This window comes from Gorilla gorilla, chromosome 5 (assembly GCF_029281585.2).
Source record: "Gorilla gorilla gorilla isolate KB3781 chromosome 5, NHGRI_mGorGor1-v2.1_pri, whole genome shotgun sequence".
Classification (NCBI taxonomy): Eukaryota; Metazoa; Chordata; class Mammalia; order Primates; family Hominidae; genus Gorilla; species Gorilla gorilla.
Window position 1 is genome coordinate 163,421,427 of NC_073229.2, and position 18,995 is coordinate 163,440,421.

Consider the following 18,995-nt stretch of genomic DNA (forward strand, 5'->3'; position numbering starts at 1 on the left):
AAGGGGTAAAGCATTCAAGAGGAAGCAGAGCATAAAAGTTTGGAAAATTTGCAGCCAGATGTTGTGAAAGAAAATAAAAACCCATTTTGGGGGGAGAAAGTCAAGCCTGCTAAAACACTCCAGAAATTTGCATAAGTAATGAGGAGCTGAATGTTAATCACCAAGACAATAGGGAAAGTGTCTCCAGGGCATGTCTGAGACCTTCATAGCGGCACCTCTTATCACAGGCCTGGAGGCCTAGGAGGAAAAAATGGTTTTGTGGGCCAGACCCAGGGCCCCACTGCTCTGCGCAGCCTTGGGACATGGGGCCCTGCATCCCAGCTGCTCCAGCTCCAGCAGTGGCTAAAAGGGGTCAAGGTATAGCTCAGGCCATTGCTTCAGAGGGTGCAAGCCCCAAGCCTTGGTGGTTTCCACGTGGTGTTGGGCCTGTGGGTGCACAGAAGTCAAGAATTAAGGTTTGGGAACCTCTGCCAAGATTTCAAAGGATATATGGAAATGCCTGGATTTCCAGATAGAAATTTGCTGCAGGGGCAGAGCCCTCATGGAGAACTTCTACTAGGACAGTGCAGAAGAAAAATGTGGGGTCAGAGCCCCCACACAGAGTCCCCACTGAGACACTGCCTAGTGGAGCTGTGAGAAGCTGGCCAAAGTCCTCCAGACCCCAGAATGGTAGATCCACCAACAGCCTGCACCGTGTGCCTGGAAAAGCCACAGGCACTCAATGCTAGCCCGTGAAAGCAGCTGGGAAGGGCACTGCACCCTGCAAAGCCACAGGAGTGGAGCTGTCCAAGGCTATGGGAGCCCACCTCTAGCATCAGCATAACCTGGATGTGAGACATGGAGTCAAAGGAGATCATTATGGAACTTTAAGGTTTAATGACTACCTAGTTGGATTTAGGCTTACATGGAACCTGTAGCCCCTTTGTTTTGGCCAATTTTTCCCATTTGGAATAGGTGTATTCCCTCGGGCCTGTGCCCACAGACCTAGGTGAGGACAGGCGCTTCTGTTTTCACACCCAAATGTTGCATTTTCCAAGACCACCCTGGCCTGCCACATCCCCCATCCTGTGTCTATGAAAACTTGGACACCTTAGCAGACACAGTGGCTGGATGTCAAGAGGAACACATGCAATGCCTATATCCCCATTTTGTCTAGGAAGTAACTAACTTGTTTTTGATTTTACAGACTCATAGGCAGAAGGGACTTGTCTTATCTCAGATGAGACTTTGGACTTTTGGGTTAATTCTGGAATGAGTTAAGACTTTGGGGGACTGTTGGGAAGGCATGATTATGTTTTAAAATGTGAGGACATGAGATTTGTGAGGGGCCAGGGGCAGAATGATATGGTTTGGCTCTGTGTCCCCACCCAAATCTCATCTTGAATTGTAATCCCCATAATCCCTATCTGTCAAGGGTGGGACCAGGTGGAGGTAATTGGATCACAGGGGTGGTTTCCCCCATGCTGTTCTTATGATAGTGATATGGGATGGGGGCAGGGAAGTGCTGTGTAGAGAAAGGTGGGGTCCCTGGTGAGGGCTGTACCCTCGAGCCTGTGCCCAGGGACCCAGGTGAGGACAGGCACTCCTGTTTTCACACCCAAATGCTGCATTTTCCAAAACCATCTGGGCCCGCCACGCCCCCCTTCCTGTGCCTATAAAAACTTCGACACCCTAGCAGACACAGCTGCTGGATGTCAAGCGGAACACATCAGCGGAAGAACACACAGGCAGCTGGACGTCAAGAAGAGCAGAGGAGCGGAAGAGCACACCGACAGGCACCAGCAAATGCTGGTAGGCCATCAACGGTGGAACAATGTGGAATTTGGCTGGCGATGGTCAGAGAAGAGTCCGGACGCTGGGCAGCCTGACTCCAGGGGAAGACACCTTCCCACTCCTTCCCCATTCTGGCCTCCCCATTCACCTCACTGAGAACTACCTCCACTCAGTAAAACCTTGCACTTATTCTCTAAGCCCACGTGTGATCCAATTTTTCTGGTACACTAAGGTAAGAACCCGGGAGAGAGAAAGCCCTCTGTCCTTGTGATAAGGCAGAGAGTCTAATTGAGCTGATTAATGCAAGCCACCTGCAGACGGCTAAACTGAAAGAGTGCACTGTAACACACGCCCACTGGGGCTTCCAGAGCTGTAAACACTCAACCCTAGATGCTGCTGTGGGGTCAGTGCTCTCCATGACCTGCCCTTCTGCATGCTCCCCTAAGGGTATGAGCAGTAGGGCACCAAAGAAGCGAGCCACACCCCCATCACATGCCCTGCAATGGGGATAAGGGAACTTTTCCCATTTCAATAGTGAGTGAGTTCTCACAGATCTGATTGTTTTATAAGCACCTGGCATTTCCCCTGCTTGCACTCACTGCATCCTGCTGCCCTGTGAAGAAGGCACCTGCTTCTCCTTTGCCTTCCACCATGATTTTAAGTTTCCTGAGGCCTCCCAAGCCATGCAGAACGGTGAGTCAAGCCTCTTTCCTTTATAAATTACTCAGCCTTGTGTATTTCTTCATAGCAGTGTGAAAATAGACTAATATACAGGCTCAAGCGATCCTCCTGCCTCAGCCTCCCAAGTAGCTGGGACCACAGGTGCCTGCCACCACACCTGGCTAATTTTGTAATTTTTATAGAGATGGGGTTTTGCCATGTTTTTCAGGCTGATCTACAACTGCTGAGCTCAAGTGATCCTCCTGATCCACCCACCTTGGCCTCCCAAGGTCCTGTGATTACAGACCTGAGCCACTGTGCCTGACCACCTTTATTATTCTAAAAGAAACACAAATAAGAAAACAAGGCAGCAACCCTACAAACCCTGTGTGTAAAAATTCTCCAGGTTGGAGCTGTGGTGTTAAAGTGTATTCAGGTCATCATGGGTTGGGCTTTTTATTGCTATCCTGCTTCCCCAAAAGGGCTCATCAGTTTATGTCCCTCTTCCTTTCATTGTTCTTAATAGTCTTACGGTTTTATCTTATATGTCATATCTTATCTTAAGATCTTACCCTCTATATAATAGCTTATAGATTTGAACTCTTTCACATTGTTTTGAAAATATGTAGTATATTGGCCGGGTGCAGTGGCTCACACCTGTAATTCCAGCACTTTTGGAGGCTGAGGCAGGCGGATCAGGAGGTCAGGAGATCGAGACCATCCTGGCTAACACAGTGAAACCCCGTCTCTACTAAAGATACAAAATATCTTTATTTTGGGTGTGGTGGCACATGCCTGTAGTCCCAGCTACTCGGGAGGCTGAGGCAGGAGAATCGCTTGAACCCGGGAGGCAGAGGTTGCAGTGAGTCAAGATCGTGCTACTGCAGTCCAGCGCCTGGGGGATGGAGTGAGAGACTCCATCTAAAAAAAAAAAAAAAAAAAAGGAAAGGAAAAGAAATGATGTAATGTGTCTATTCTAGATATTTTACCTATAACATATATACATATGTAATAGATACAATAGCTATCAGATTGAAAATATTTCCTTTTTTTCCTCTTGTAACATAATGTCTTCTTGCTTGGCTTCTAGCAAGTAGTTTTTGTGTTATTTGACATAAAATGTCATCAACTGACTGTCAGTTCTGAAATAATGAGTTTTACACGTCGGTATGTTTTAGTTATGATTTGAGGTAATTGAACATTATATCACTTAAAAAAAAGTCAAAGTGGAATAGATGTTGGCATGAATAGAAATCCTGGGCTCTAAAATTCAGCAGGAAGAAGGACTTGCATTTGGGTTTAGCCGAGCTTGATTGTGCTGTTGAAATAATTTATCCTTTTTGTTATCTCCTGGCAAGGTGAAGTAGCTTCTGTGAATAATTTTTGTGCCATAGATCAATGAATTTCTAGGTTTATTTTGCTAGTTAAATGTTTCTACCAAATATCCTTATTTGGTGGAAACGATTCTTTTTTATAGTTTGTTCTTGTCAGGAAAGATAATACTAAGTATCCTTTGAAAATACTGTGTAAGCCCGGGCATGGTGGCTCACGTCTGCAATTCCAGCACTTTGGGAGGCCAAGGCAGGCAGATTACTTGAGGTCAGGAGTTTGAGACCAGCCTGGCCAACACGGTGAAACCCCGTCTCTACTAAAAATACAAAAGTTAGCCGGGCATGGTGGCAGGTGCCTGTAATCCCAGCTACTCAGGAGGCTGAGGCACGAGACTGGCTTAAACCTGGGAGGTGGAGGTTGCAGTAAGCCGAGATCACGCCACTGCACTCCAGCCTGGGCAATAGAGTGAGACTCAGTCTCGCAAAAAAGAAAAAAGAAAATATTAGTGTAAATACTCATCTATGGGACCAGAATTAAACTTAGGTCAAATTTTATACCTCCGTATTTATGCATATGTATGTGTGTGTGCATTCACACACACATGTGACAGAAGCTAGCATTTGTAGAACTTTTATCAAGAGAAACCACCAAAGAGACTTAACATCAGTATTGAGGATACAACTTAATAGCGTTGAGAAAAATCTTCATTATTATCACATGAAAACTTCTGTTCCAACAGAGTACTCTCATGGATGATAACCTTAATTTTCAAGTTCTAAGATACAGAAATGGAAATTATTTAAACCTTGTGAAAATGGAACCCTTATGCCTCACTTGCCTGTGAAACCCTCCTTGCCACTTTATGATGAGAATGAACTTCGGAGGCCAGAGTCCTTATTTTCATTTCACATCTTCCATTAGCAAATTCTTTACATTTTAAATTATTTTACTTTCCCAAATACTGGATTTAACTACTGGTTAGAGGAGAATGGGCCGGGAAAATTGTCCTGAAACAATCTGCCTCTCCTGTTTCTTGTTGGTCTTATTGAAAAGCAGCATCAGTTTTACAACGAACACATGTTACTTTTATAATCTCAAAAAAGGGGCTATTTAAAACGTGTACGTCAATACCAGGCCAAAAGGAGCAAAATCAGCCTTACAGGCAGGTCTTACCTTTTCTCCCTTCTTAGCTCACAGTCCTCTTCTCACAGCATGCTAGGAAATGTGGTGTTTGAGAAGCCCCTCCCAGGTCAGTGTGGACTGAGAGAGGGAGAAGAATCAAAATGCAGAGCAGCTGGGCCTCTTTGAGTCTTGTTCGATGAAATTCTTGGAGCAGTCAGGAGGGCTGGAGAGAGGAAAAGTGCATCGGCACCTTCTACGCTTCCTGCCTTCCTCCAGGAGGACGCATGGCAGAGAAGCCTGTGGAAACGTGGTCTCGTGGGAGGTTGGTACTGAGAAACATGTCAGCTGGGTGAGCACTGTCCACCAGCACTGCAGAGCCAGGCAGAGGAGTCTGGGTTTTGTTTTCTTATTAGCTCTGGGTACTCCGTTTCCAGTGCTTCTCTCTTATAGGCCTCAGTGACATTTTTTCTTTTTTTGAGACAGGGTCTCCCTCTGTCACCCAGGCTGGAGTACAGTGGCATGATCATGGCTCACTGCAGCCCCAACCTTCCAGGCTCAAGCGATCCTCCTGCCTCAGCTTCCCAAGTGGCTGGGACCAGAGGCATGTGCCACTATGTCTGGCTAATTTTTTAAAAAAATTTTTTGTAGAGATGGGGGTTTACTATGTTGCCCAGGCTGGTCTTGAACTCCCAGGCTCAAGTGATCCTCCCACCTTAGTTTCCAAAGTGCTGGGATTATAGGCGTGAGCTACCATGCCTGGCCTCCGTGATTTGTAACTGTAGCCTCATTGTTATTTCTCCCTCCCTTTCTCTCTCTGTCTCTCTCTCTGTCTGTCACACACACACACACACACACACACACACACACACACACACACCAATGTCTTCAAAGTGTTGACTACACGTAATTCTATTTAGTGACCAAAAACTTAATAAACTACAGAATAAAACCATAATTTTCATTAGGTATTGTCGAAACATAGAAGTAATAAAAATAAAAATAAAATAAGTCAAAGTTAAAAAAATACAATGAGTACTAGAGAATTTGGGAAGAGAAGTACCTTTTTAATAGATATATAAATTATAGTTATTTAACTTAGAAAACAATAACTTTAGTGTTTCTAGAAAGTAGATGGCATTTCTAAAAAATAGTTACATACACTTGATAAAGAACAGATATTCCTTCTGAATTTAGAACTTTATGAGTTATTGTTATAATTAGTAAGGCTAAATTTTAACACAAAGGACTATAATAAAACATTCTTTGAATATTAAAATAATTCCCCCAAAACCTATATTAAGCTTTACAAATTTCAGGCAAGTCATTCCATCTGAAACTCTGTCCAAGACATACATGGCTGTGAGTAATGTGTTTCTGTGAAAGTCTTTTGGATGAAAATAATGAACTTTGGGTTTTAGAATATTTGATTTACTGCCTTTGGGTTCCTCTCCTGCCTGTTTCTCTTGCTAAATATTCAGACTGATTCTTTACTATGACTCATCTTACTCCATTCTTGGACGTTCTGCTTCTGCAGTGGGGAAGGAGACCCTCCTGGATTATGGTGAATATTTAGCTCTGAATCAAATGAATGTTTAAATCTCTAAGACTTGCAGTAATGTTGAATTTGGCTGGATACCCTGTGGTTATAATATTTTAAGCCTTTAAAAATATACAGATTCTCAAATAGCGACAAGCTTTTTTCCTGATTTTTTTTCCTGCCTAGCAACTTTGTTATTATCCTCACTGTCTACTTCAAACAAACTGTATGCAGTTTACAATTCTTGTAGCATATGGTTGCTGCCTACAAGCACTTTGTGTGCCTTGGCAAACAGCCACATGCAACATTGAAGAATGGTTTCCTGGATGAGTACTAGAGAATTTTGTTTCTATCCATTTTTCTACTTGAGTTCAACTTTTAAGATACGGTTGGGTTAGACATTGTTTTTCTTCCCTTCTCCCTCCTTCCTTTCTTCCTTCCCTTTCCTCTCTCTCCCTCTCTTCTTTCCTGTTTCATTGTTGCAGCTATCCTTTACCCTAGGTAATTTATGTTGTCAGTATCATTAGAGGTTCTCATCAAGCAATGTTAATGTAATACTCATGTTGACAACCCCAAGTGTTTCTAGCTTTTGCCTTCTCCTGAATCCTCATCTATATTTCAAATCATTTTGATTAAAATCCATTGGTTTTTTGTTTTGTACTTCTGGCCTAAAGAGAAATCCTCATGGCAGAAAACGTGTTGGTTTGTAAGCCTCATCACTGATATTGGGACCCAGTGTAGATTCTGTTTTGGAAAAACAATAGGTTTATTTAGCATTAATTGAGATGAGGGCTGGGTGTAATTTCCTGCTGCAAAGGAGAAATTGGGAAGGAAGGAGCAGAAGCTTTTAGAATATAGACTGGGTCTGACAGCAAGAGATGAATATTATGTCTTGAGACATTGGTAGTGCAAGAGGCAGGGGATCAAAGCACAGCCCCTTCTTAGTGTGAGGTCCCTTAACCCCTCAATCCCTAGCTCCCTTTCCCACTTCCAACCCTTTCCTTGCAGGAAGCCTGGAATGGGATGCCCTAGCACATGAGGGGGTGGCAAAGCAATGGGCTGAGAAGTGTAGGAGAAGCAGCTCCAAGGGGTGAGCTTGTGTTTCTCTTTTCTGTTTTGGGCCTCTTGTGGCCATCTTTGTGTCCATGCTGTCTGCACAGATTGAAGTCTAACTGCTTTTCTGCCATTTGATCAACTGGTTGAATTCATTTATCTACCATTGGGTTACTTATTTTTGCCCAACATAATGATAGCCTAAATACTTATAGTCCGAACTCTCTTCGGATTTATAGAACATTAGTCAACCATAGTCTCAAGTGCAAGTAAGAGATCATTTTTTTGATTAGCATCTAAATATTCTGCATTAAGAAAAATGCATTAAGGGGTGAGAGAAATGTATGTGTAATAATGCATTTATGTATACATATAGATACGTGCATATATGTATATAAACATATTCACACATCTATACATACGTGTATATATACATATAAGTACACACATACGTATATATTATGTATATGTATAGTTTAAATGTAACCTGGGCATCCATAAATTACTATGGAACTTATTAAACTATATATCCAAATAAGCAGAACATCACATTTTCAGTATTTATATATTGCAGTGGAAGTCTTTAAACATCAAATCTTACTGGTGATTAACAAATTTAAGTATTATCTTAACAGAAAAGTAATATAAATTTGCTATCTGTATGTTTTGTTGCCCTTTGGGAAAATTATACTGTCAACCAGTGTTAAATAGAAAACCTTCAAATCAGTTATAAATTGACAACAAATAGCAAAGTCTGAATGAATGTGTTCTGCCTAACATTAAAAAATGTCTTGATCCTAATTCTCTTCCATTTGACATCTCTAGCCCTTAATGCCTTTTTCGGAAGACAATCTGTTATGCTGAATATGCAAAGAGGCAGGAAGACGCCTCTGAAGGCACGGTGAGGCTTAGTCGACGCCTTGCAGATTGGTGTCAGCCACGTTGCGCGGCTGGGGCCCAGCTGAGGCCCCTACTGGCAGCTCCTCTGCTGCTGCTCGTGGAGGCTGCCTACTGGGCTCGCATGCAGGCACCATGGCTGCAGCGTGCTCTTCTGCTGCGCATGCTGGAGCAGGCACATCTGCCTCCATCCTTTGTAGGGAGGCCTCGGTGGGAGTCTGTGGGGCCTGACCAGAAGCTTCTGCCTCTGGCTTCCAGGACGGCTGATCAGCCTGTGCTCCAACAGGGAGACCCTCGCATTGGGTTTCTGCTCCCAACCCGGCAGGAGAATTACTGGCCTTGGAAGGAGGTTCACCCTCACTGCCTCCTTCGGCTTCAGCCTGAGGAGTTAGGGGAGGCAGGGGACTCTCTGAATCCCGTGAAGGGATCAGAGGGGGTTGCTCTGGCTCCTTGAGAGCGGCGTCACCACTCTCCTGAGAACTGCCTGTTTCGGGTTGGGTTTCTTTGGACTGGTGCGGGGTTGACTCTGGATGATGAATTATCATGAAGGCTGTGGCCAGATTTTTCACGGCGGTTTGGACACTATTAACCTCCTCTGCGTCAATCTCTTGATCCACAGAGACGTTTGACTCTGGCTCTTCATCGGAGTTGTGCTGACTTTGGTCATCCTTTTCAGATATTTCTGCGTCTCTGATTTTTTTGTAGAGTTCGTTTCTCTCTTCTTGTAAAGCACGGCAGAGGTTCTCTAGCCTCCCAATTTTCATCACAAAGCACTCATATTCTTTAGCTCTCAGTGCTTTCTGTGATGTGAAAACACACGCACATACACACACAGATGAAATGACATGATAAGCAAAATGTCCAGGATGCTTTCTGGAAACAAGCAAAACTATTTGTCCCAGAATTTGTCTACTAGGCTCTGGGACCTGGCCACAGAGTAGGGGCTGAACAGATGCTTGGTCATGGACATCACTTCCCTTTTTTTTTTTTTTTTTTTTGGCATTGTGTACTAGACTGGTAGATTTTTTAATCACCATACCCTGTTCATTGGGAAAGAAAGATGGTCAGGCTTCCTTCTGCTTTGGTCCATAGCCTCTCAAATCTTATGGATGAATTTTCTGCTTCTGAGACTTAGAAGGTAGAAGCAAGACTTGCGGCAAGATAAATGAGATGGATTGGGACTTGGGTTTCAGCAATGCCTTCCTTATCTGTTCTATGAATAAACTGCTATGTGCTAATCCCAGCAGCCATTTGATTTATGTTGATGAGTAATATCTCTTTGGAATTGGTTGCAATTTGAGAAGAATTGTTAGAGCAGTAATTATAACCATAGAAATTCACCATATACTAATTCATGATGCTGGCTGCTCAAACGGTTCAGTTTTTTCCTCTAGAAATGTCTATTTGTGCATGAAAATGTTCCTAATTATCTCACTCCTTCACCTCACCTGTGAGCTACTCTGTCCCTTTGAGACCTTCTTTCCCCCACTCGTTATACATGGAGAGACCTTCACCTGTAAGCCCTACCTCTCAGGTCAGGGGCCATGTATCTTTGCCTTTGGACTCTCAAAACCTACTTGGAGCCTGGCATGAGATCAGTGTTTAAATGTCTATTGGAGGAATTAAAAAGATATCTCCATATCTGTTTATATTAGAAAATAGCACATGCACTGGACTCTTGGGCTGGTGTCTTCTCGCAGTATGTTCAAATCAACTAATTAATTTATTCAGCACCTGTTATGTGTCAGACACCGGGGAAATTTAAAGTAAAATAAGACAGTCATCCTACCTTTAAGGAATTCACAGCCCTTAAAGGGGACAGCTGCCCTGGGTACAGTTATTGAATCAACAGGTAAGCATGTGACTTAGGGTCACAAAACTCTTTCTGAGTCTGGACCTGATTCTAAATGACCTTTGCTCTTCTTATACTTATTACAATTTAAAATGTCACATCCTGCCACCCCAAATTCAACCCTTTTTCACACATAACCATTTGTACTATTACCAGGTTATAATTGTATCGTAAGTTTGAATGTTTTTGACTAGACAGAGGGGATTAAAGCTAAGGGAGAAACTTCCTCACCTCTTCAATCATGTCCAACAGAGCTTTGTTACAGTTCTCAAATCGGGCTTTCCATGTGGCTGTGTCCTTTTCCAGCTTCTTCATTTTCTTAGTTGTCTACAGAAATTAGAGTGAGTGTGTGTTAATCTTGAAAAGTTAATATATCAAGGAAGCTATTAGCTCCAAATGTGAGACCAGGAGAAGCCCTTTTGTTACCAGATGCTGAAGCAAACAAATGTTCAATGTCAAGAATGAAGATTGCAGCAGAGTCATGATTTATTTCTGAGCCGTCTAGGGCAGTGGCGAGCAAACTTATTTGCACCTGAGCCAATTCAGGAAATGGGAAATGACTTAGGGGCACATGGTTTTGTCACTGCTTTTTCTTTCATTTAAAAGAAGAATATCTTTATGGAGTTCCATGAACAAGCCTGTAATTTAGGATATTTACTGTATTGAATAGAAGACTATCACAGTGGGAAAGCTGGCATGGCCTTTTTAGCCATTAAAATGTTGATAATATCTGGGCACATCTGAGAAGTTGCTGCACAAAAGCAGTCTCTGTATTTTCTGGGTCTTTACATTTATAGAGTGAGGTAGAGTTCACAAAATGTGATTACATGCATTATTTGTTTCATCCTTGAAACAGTCCCACAAGGAAGGTTCTATTTTCACCCCCATTTTATAAATGGGGAAACCGAAGTTCAGAGAGGTAGAGTAATATTTAGGTGAATTAACAGAATAGTGGGGCTGCCATTCTTTTATTTCATTTAATGAAGCATATAGAATGTCTGGTGGTCACCAGGCCCTGGGCTGGGTGCGAGGAAGTAAGAAGTGAATAAAATGCAGCGTGTGTTTTTCGAACCTGAGCTACTCACATTCTTGTTTGTAGGATCTCTTCTTTGCTTAGATGAAGTGGAGAATGAGGCATGTACTCAGGTGCAGTTTTCCTGGATGAAACATAGCTGGGCACTCGCTGCTTGGTGCCAAGCTGCCTGAAGCTGGGTACCCACGGAGGCCAGAGGCTGGGCCCAAGACTGTCAGCCCCTGGCTCTATAGACAAGCTAGGTTTTTAATTTTGATCATATTTTAATTTAGTTAGTAGTTTGTAAACTTCTTTGTTTTCTTCTTTTTTGTTGTTGTTGTTTGTTTTTCACTCTTTTGCCCAGGCTGGAGTGCAATGGCGTGATCTCGGCTCACTGCAAACTCTGCCTCCCGAGTTCAAGCGATTCTCCTGCCTTAGCCTCCTGAGTAGCTGGGATTACAGGCGCCTGCCACCATTCCTGGCTAATTTTTTGTATTTCAGTAGAAACAGTGTTTCACCATGTTGGCCAGGCGGTCTTGAGCTCCTGACCTCAAGTGATCCACCCGCCTCAGCCTCCCAAAATGCTGGGATTGCAGGCATGAGCCAATGCGCCCAGCCAGTTGTTTGTAAACTTTAAGGTCATCAATCTTTTTAAGAATGTGGTGAAAGCTATGGGACCACACTTCACAAAAATGTGCATATGTGCATCATTTTTTTTTTGTAATTTCTAGAGAGTTCTCAGGTCAACTACTAACGTCCATAAATGGACCCAAGATTAAGAACTCCTGATTTAATATTTATTCCACTCTTAAAACTACATAATTTTGAAAAACATTTTTTCCTGTTCTAATTTATTCCAATCTTAAAATGCTAGAATTTCAAAAAAAAATTAAGAAAATGGATAGTTCCATTCTGAAGTGGGAGAACTGTAACATTTAACAAGTGTCAATCTTCTTCAGGTTGCTCATTGTAAAATTTATCATAATATTTTAAAAATATATTTTAAGAGGATGTTTTTACACTTCAAAACCATTAATGCCAATCCCTGTTCGGAAACACAGTTCTGATGGCTGATTTTGTATTGGGAAGACACTGAACAAGCTTTGAACATTACATTAAATTATAATACTGGCACCTTATATTTGAAAAATACATGTAAAAAGTTAAAATCCCTTCCAAAATGTATTAACTTCACAATCTTGTGAGTTAGGCAGGGAAAGTAGTATCTGCACAGATTAAAAAAAATTAGAGGCCAGGCACGGTGGCTCATGCCTGTAATCCCAGCACTTTGAGAGGCCGTGGTGGGTGGATTACATGAGGTCAGGAGTTCGAGACCAGCCTGACCAACACGGTGAAACCCCGTCTTTACTAAAAATATAAAATTAACCGGACATGGTGGTGCATGCCTGTAATCCCAGCTACTCGGGAGGCTGAGGCAGGAGAATTGCTTGAACCCGGAAGGCAGAGGTTGCAGTGAGCCAAGATCGCACCATTGCACTCCAGCCTGGGCAACAAGAGCGAAATTCCATCTCAAAAAAAAAAAAAAAAAAAAATTAGGCCGGGCGCGGTGGCTCACGCCTGTAATCCCAGCACTTTGGGAGGCCGAGGCGGGCGGATCACGAGGTCAGGAGATCGAGACCATCCTGGCTAACATGGTGAAACCCCGTCTCTACTAAAAATACAAAAAATTAACCGGGCGTAGTGGCGGGCGCCTGTAGTCCCAGCTACTCGGGAGGCTGAGGCAGGAGAATGGCGTGAACCCGGGAGGCGGAGCTTGCAGTGAGCTGAGATTGCGCCACTGCACTCCAGCCTGGGCGACAGAGCCAGACTCCGTCTCAAAAAAAAAAAAAAAAAAATTAGATTCAGGAAGTTAAGTGAATTGATGAGTAAGACCACTTGATGAGCAAGAACACACCAGAATTGAATTCAGGCTTCCATCTTCTCATTCAAGGCTCTATCAGTTATATTACATTACATAAGTTAAATTCTCTTCTAAGAAGGTTCTTATAAGATGGTATTTCCTATTCTAACATTCTACTTTTGTATATTCATATAAAAGTTTTTTGGTTTTTTGTGTTTTTGTTTTGAGACAGATTCTCGCTCTGTTGCCCAGGCTAGAGTGCAGTGGCGTGATCTCACTCGCTGCAACCTCTGCCTCCCAGGTTCAAGCGATTCTCCTGCCTCACCCTCCTGAGTAGCTGGGACTACAGGCGCTTGCCACCACGCCTGGCTAATTTTTGTGTTTTTAGTAGAGACAGGGTTTCACCATCTTGGCCAGGCTGGTCTCGAACTCCTGATCTTGTGATCCACACGCCTTGGGCTCCCAAAGTGCTGGGATTACAGGCGTGAGCCACCACGTCTGGACAAAAGTTTTTGTTTGTTTTTTTTTTTTTAATTCTTAGAAGGTTATATTTTGAGTTCAGTATATACACCATCATGTTAAATTGCTAGCTCTGGTCTTCTTTTTTTTTTTTTTTAAGTTATCCATGGGTTAGAAAAAGAACTATTCTTCTTCAGAGTGAAAATGTAACCTAGAATTTTTGGACTCCGGCTAAGATTAATTCACTAGATACTTACCAATTAAAAAATACAGCCCAAACCTCATTCCTACCTATAAACATTTCATTACTTTGTGAAATGCACCAAAATATCTTAGTGAGAGAAAAAGGAAACCAAAGGAAATTTGCCTGTCAAAATAGAAAATGTCAATATTTTGTTGGTGATAAGCAATACTCACTTTGTCCATTTCCTGTTTGAACGTGGCAAACACCTCGTTGCTTTTAGTTAGTGTGCTCTGGAATTCTTCAAACCTTCCTGAGTAGAGAGTGAGCTGTAAACAGAGGAAAGAGTGGATCTTTCAGAATACTTGCAGAAGAAAACATGTCATTGTTCATTATTTAAAGGAATTCTCAATATAGTATTAGTAATATGTTTAATTATTTTATTTACTACAAGATTAACCTAGGCCAGTGAGCATGATTGAAATGCTTCTTTAAAGAAAAATGGAAAAATAATCTGGGCGCAGTGGCTCACGCCTGTAATGCCAGCACTTTGGGCGGCCAAGGCAGATGGATCACCTGAGGTCAAGAGTTTGAGACCAGGAGAATGGCGTGAACCTGGGAGGCGGAGCTTGCAGTGAGCCGAGATCATGCCACTGCACTCCAGCCTGGGCGACAGAGCGAGACTCCGTCTCAAAAAAAAAAAAAAAAAGTTTGAGACCATTCTGGCCAACATGGTGAAACCCCGTCTCTACTAAAAATACAAAAATTAGCCGGGCATGGTGGTGGGCACCTGTAATCCCAGCTACTTGGGATGCTGAGGCAGGAGAATCGCTTGAACCCAGGAGGCAAGGGTTGCAGTGAGCAGAGATCACGCCATTACACTCCATCCTGGGCAACAAGAGCAAAACTCTGTCTCCAAAAAAAAATGAAAAAAGAAAATATGTTATTTCATTATATTAAAACTTTTATCAACATTTATTGAGTACTACATGCATGGACTGTATGTACAGAAGTATTTAACACATGGATCTGCATTTGAGGGACCTGCACTTCTAATGGGAAGACCATCTCAAAGACAACTTGACTATGGGACAATGGCTACATAGTCAAGTCAGTTAAGGACAGTGGGTGATCGGAGAAGGTGAGCATGGCAGGTGATCATGTGAGCCACATGTTTATGGAGAAGGTGAACCTGGAACTTGGTCTTGAAGGAAGGGAAAAAATAGACAAATGAAAAGACGTGATAAAGGCAATGTGGGCTGGACACGGACAAGGGCCATTGCCATGACACAGGTTGTACACCACTCTAGGCAGTTGCCATTTCTGTTTCAGACATCAGAGTTTTGTATGTTTATGAATATAGCATTCTAGCCAATAGCAGTTAAATGTCCCTTTTTATCAAAATCAGTTTATTACATCAGTTTTCCACAGATGGAAGTAATGAGTCTTGAAAAAGAGATGCCTTTTTCTAATTTGCAGAGAAGCATTGTATGGGTTAGCATTTGCCAAGTGTATGGCTCACCATGGAGATATAGCGAGGAGCATTTGTATCGCCAAGTCCTTAATTCCAGTGCTTGCATTCGGGGTGGAAATGGGGCAACACAGGGAAGGAGAGTGTGTAAATTCTTGATCAGTGATATAATGACAGTGATAAAATAATAAAATCTTGTCTTTGAAAATAATATTAGGGTAGCATGTTTTGAATGAGAGAGGATTTAGTATGGATGATTCAGATTGGTCAAGCCTCAATTTTCAAATGAATCTTTGGTACTCTTGAGTGTCCAGAATAGTCCCAAGTCTTCAAATGGGTATAACATTTTCATACAACATAGTTTTTTGTATGAAGAAGCAGACTTGCAGCATCCGTCAATAAACAAGGGCCCTGGCTGCACTGGATAGACCAGGAAGGCTGGGTTATCAGCTGGAAGGAAGGCACCGACTGGTGTTATCAGTGAGACTGTCTTTTTTAAAGTACAGAAAGCACTCTGAATGAAAGCTGGCAGATTGGAGATTTTCCAGTCTTGGGGTGTGGGTGTGAGAGGGAGTATGTATGAGTCAAACAACCCCTAGAGCCCAGAAAATTGCTTATCTAGAATGGGTTTTCCCCAATAATTTGGAGTAGTAGAGATTTTACTGCAGTAGACAGCAATAACATAAATCATTTCGGTAGAATACAGATTATCCAAAGAAAAGCCAAATGACAGCTGATTATCATTTTGAATTCTCTCATTAGTACTGTATGTGACAGAACCGAAATTTGTTTCTCATGATTCCTTGACACACAGATTAAAGAAGACAGAGTAAAGGGGCATCAAGGAATTCATGGCCAAGAAGGGGCTCTAGGGTTTTACACACACAGAGAGACACACACACTCTGTCTCTCACACACACACGCATGGTGCATAAGACAATATTTACTGTGGGTTTTTTTTCTTTCTTTTAAGAGACAGTCTGATTCTGTCACCCAGGCTGGAGTGCAATTGTGTGATCCTAGCTCACTGCCGCCTCAACCTCCTGGGCTTAAGGGATCCTCCTGCATCAGCCTCCAGAGTTGCTAGGACTACAGGCACATGCCCCATGTCTGGCTTTTTTTTTTTTTTTTTTTTTTTAACACAGGCTGGTCTCAAACGCCTGGCTTCAAGCAATCCTCCTGCCTCAACATCCCAAAGTGTTGGGATTACAGGCATGAGCCACTGTACCCAGCCAATCATGTGCAATGCACTCTGACATATTCTGTTCAACTGTGTTTTTTCTTTCTTTCTTTCTTTTTTTTTTTTTTTTCAAAATACTGGCTGGAATCCACTGTGGGCCAGAATTAATTTCAGGGCCCACAAATGGGTCAGACCTCTTGGTCTGAGACACTGTGCCCTAGGGTTAGCTCCTGGGGACTGGCTACCTATCCTGTACATCATCCATTGGCCTAGGGTGGGAACAACTACCCCCAGCAGATCCTGGTCACCTTCTATCACAAAATCTTTTCATTTGTATTCTCAGCCCGGCCTCTTTTGTTAACTTTTTTCCTTAATTTCTCCCCATTCTTTTTCCAACTTATCAGTAACTCTAGCAGAGTTACATAGAGGCCTCAGACACACTGTGGTCTCCTGAGCTGGTCCTCCCGATCCCTCTTGCAGCCCTGTAGTTGCAGGCTGCAGACAGACGGGGCAGGAGTGAGCACATGTCCGGTCCATCTCACAGATGCAGCCTTGCTGGAATCAGCAAGAACAACCACCCCCAGGACTTCAGCCTCAACATGAGCTAACAGGCATTAAAAGCCCTCAGGTTTGATTGTCTTCACTTAACTGGGTAAGGCTGTCACCATGTCTTACTTTTCCATGTGTACCTGTTATATTTTTTCATTATGTCTCAAAGTAAAGGCTTTAAAAAAGAAAAAGGCAGAATGTTCTTTGTGGTGTATTAATTGGGCAGATTTTGTTTCCTTTTCTTATGTTTTCTTGTTGCTGGCTCATGAGCATGGAGAAGACAGACACACCCAGAGTTCTGAGAAGTAGTGTCTTGATTCATCACCAGCTCTTCTGTGCTTTTTCTAGTTATGGTTTTCATTTTTGCTTTCTATTAAAAAAATTAATTGTAGTAAAATACACATAGCACAAAAGTTACCATCCTAACCATTTTTAAGTGTATAGTTCAGAATTGCTAAGTATATTTCCAGTGTGGTGCAACCAATCTCTGGAACTTTTTCCATCTTGCAAAATGGAAACTTTATACACATTAAACAACAATTCCCTATTTCTTCCTTCCAGTGACCAGTCTAACATTTTGCTTTTCTTCCTATTTGACCTCTCTGTCTGGTGGCAAAAACTATGGATTTCTCAGATAACTCTAACACTCTCCTACTTACTAAATGTTTGTGCTTCTTGTTTACTAAATGGATATTTGTTTGGTAGCGTCTTCCCTCTCACTATCGTGCTGACAGGATACATGTTTGGTTTCATGTGTCATATTCCCAGTCTCACTTTGGTATTTCACAGAGCCAGGGAAGGACATCCAGAGGTCATGCACAGCATTTCCCCTGCCAGAGGCAGAAATAGAAACAAACTCTTCTATGATTAGAACAACAACAAAAATTGCCTCAATATTTCACTTTTAAATGGGCCAAGTGACAAACACAGTCTTTTCACTGAGCACCAAATTTTAATTACAGACACTCATAGACATGGGAAACAACTGTGTCCAGGAATCATCTTGGTTAACCTGTGAGATTTGGTTTGGGAGTTAAGGCCTATGACAAGAACAGGTGCAGCAGTGCTCTCCTCTCACCCTGTAGAGGTATGGGGAGGACTTCAGACTTTAAAGACTCTGATTACATGCTTTCCACAATTTACTCACTCATCTTTCCCCTTGGGTAGTATTTTGCGTCCACATCAGATATTGCTGACTTCCCACATCTGCTACCGTCTTCATCCTTGTTGATCCAATGAACACTCTATTTTGTAGTGACAATTGTATCCCATTGATCATCTCTGACATTTATTTTGTTGCCTTGGCTTGTATAATTGAAAGCCAGACATCACTTCCCTAAGTGAGAAGCCTGCCCCCAATTGGCCAGCAGTTGTCTTATGACTGAAAAGTGACTTCTCTAGGAAAATAACACAATCTGTCCTTGATAATTCTGTTGCCCAGACCTTAGAAATGGGGCCTTGGCCTTGGCCTCCTGCTACTCCCACCCCTTTAAAGGCAGCGTAAAACCAAAGGAAGTGTTGGAGTGTTATGCAAAAGAATCTGTGATAGAGTTTGTTTTCAAAGTTTACAAGTTTTAGAAATATAATGTTGATAATTTTTAATGAGGAGCTTGTTTAAACATGATTACACATAGGGATTCAGGACCTCTATTTTATTCTTGAGGCTTAAGTAATTATTGGAATTTCAAAGGTAACTTGGAGACAAAAAAGAAAGACAAAGGAGGGTTCTTGCAATTAGCGAGGCTGCCTGCACTGTGGAACACTGCGGGCAATGGAGAAGGCGGGGTCAACTTAGCTTAGGGCCACACTTCTTCAGCTCTGGAAGTTCTCTATGCTCATGAACTACAGCTGAATAGCATCTTGAGATCATCTTTTCCAGCGGTTCTTCAACTTTTTTGCAACTTAAGACTCCTGTTGGGCCGGGCACAGTGTCTCACGCCTGGAATCCCAGCGCTTTGGGAGGCCGAGGTGGGCTGATCATGAGGCCAGGAGATCAAGACCATCCTGGCTAACACGGTGAAACCCTGTCTCTACTAAAAATACAAAAAATTAGCCA

General features: G+C 42.6%; 1 protein-coding gene across 3 annotated transcripts in view; it reads right to left on the reverse strand.

Annotated features, from left to right (window-relative positions):
- Positions 1-5,930: 5,930 nt before the first annotated feature.
- The window catches only part of TXLNB (taxilin beta), an 83,907-nt gene continuing 70,842 nt past the window's right edge, over positions 5,931-18,995 (reverse strand). For 2 of the 3 annotated variants that reach the window (XM_063707896.1, XM_063707897.1), the window contains exons 8-10: positions 13,976-14,068; positions 10,458-10,553; positions 5,940-9,174 (exon numbers count right to left, since the gene is read on the reverse strand). In XM_063707896.1, the coding sequence (XP_063563966.1) occupies positions 8,386-9,174; positions 10,458-10,553; positions 13,976-14,068 (978 nt within the window). In that variant the 3' untranslated portion in view covers positions 5,940-8,385. Of the gene's footprint in view, positions 9,175-10,457; positions 10,554-13,975; positions 14,069-18,995 lie in introns of all 3 variants that reach the window. The other variant, XM_019029799.4, reaches the window with a different exon arrangement.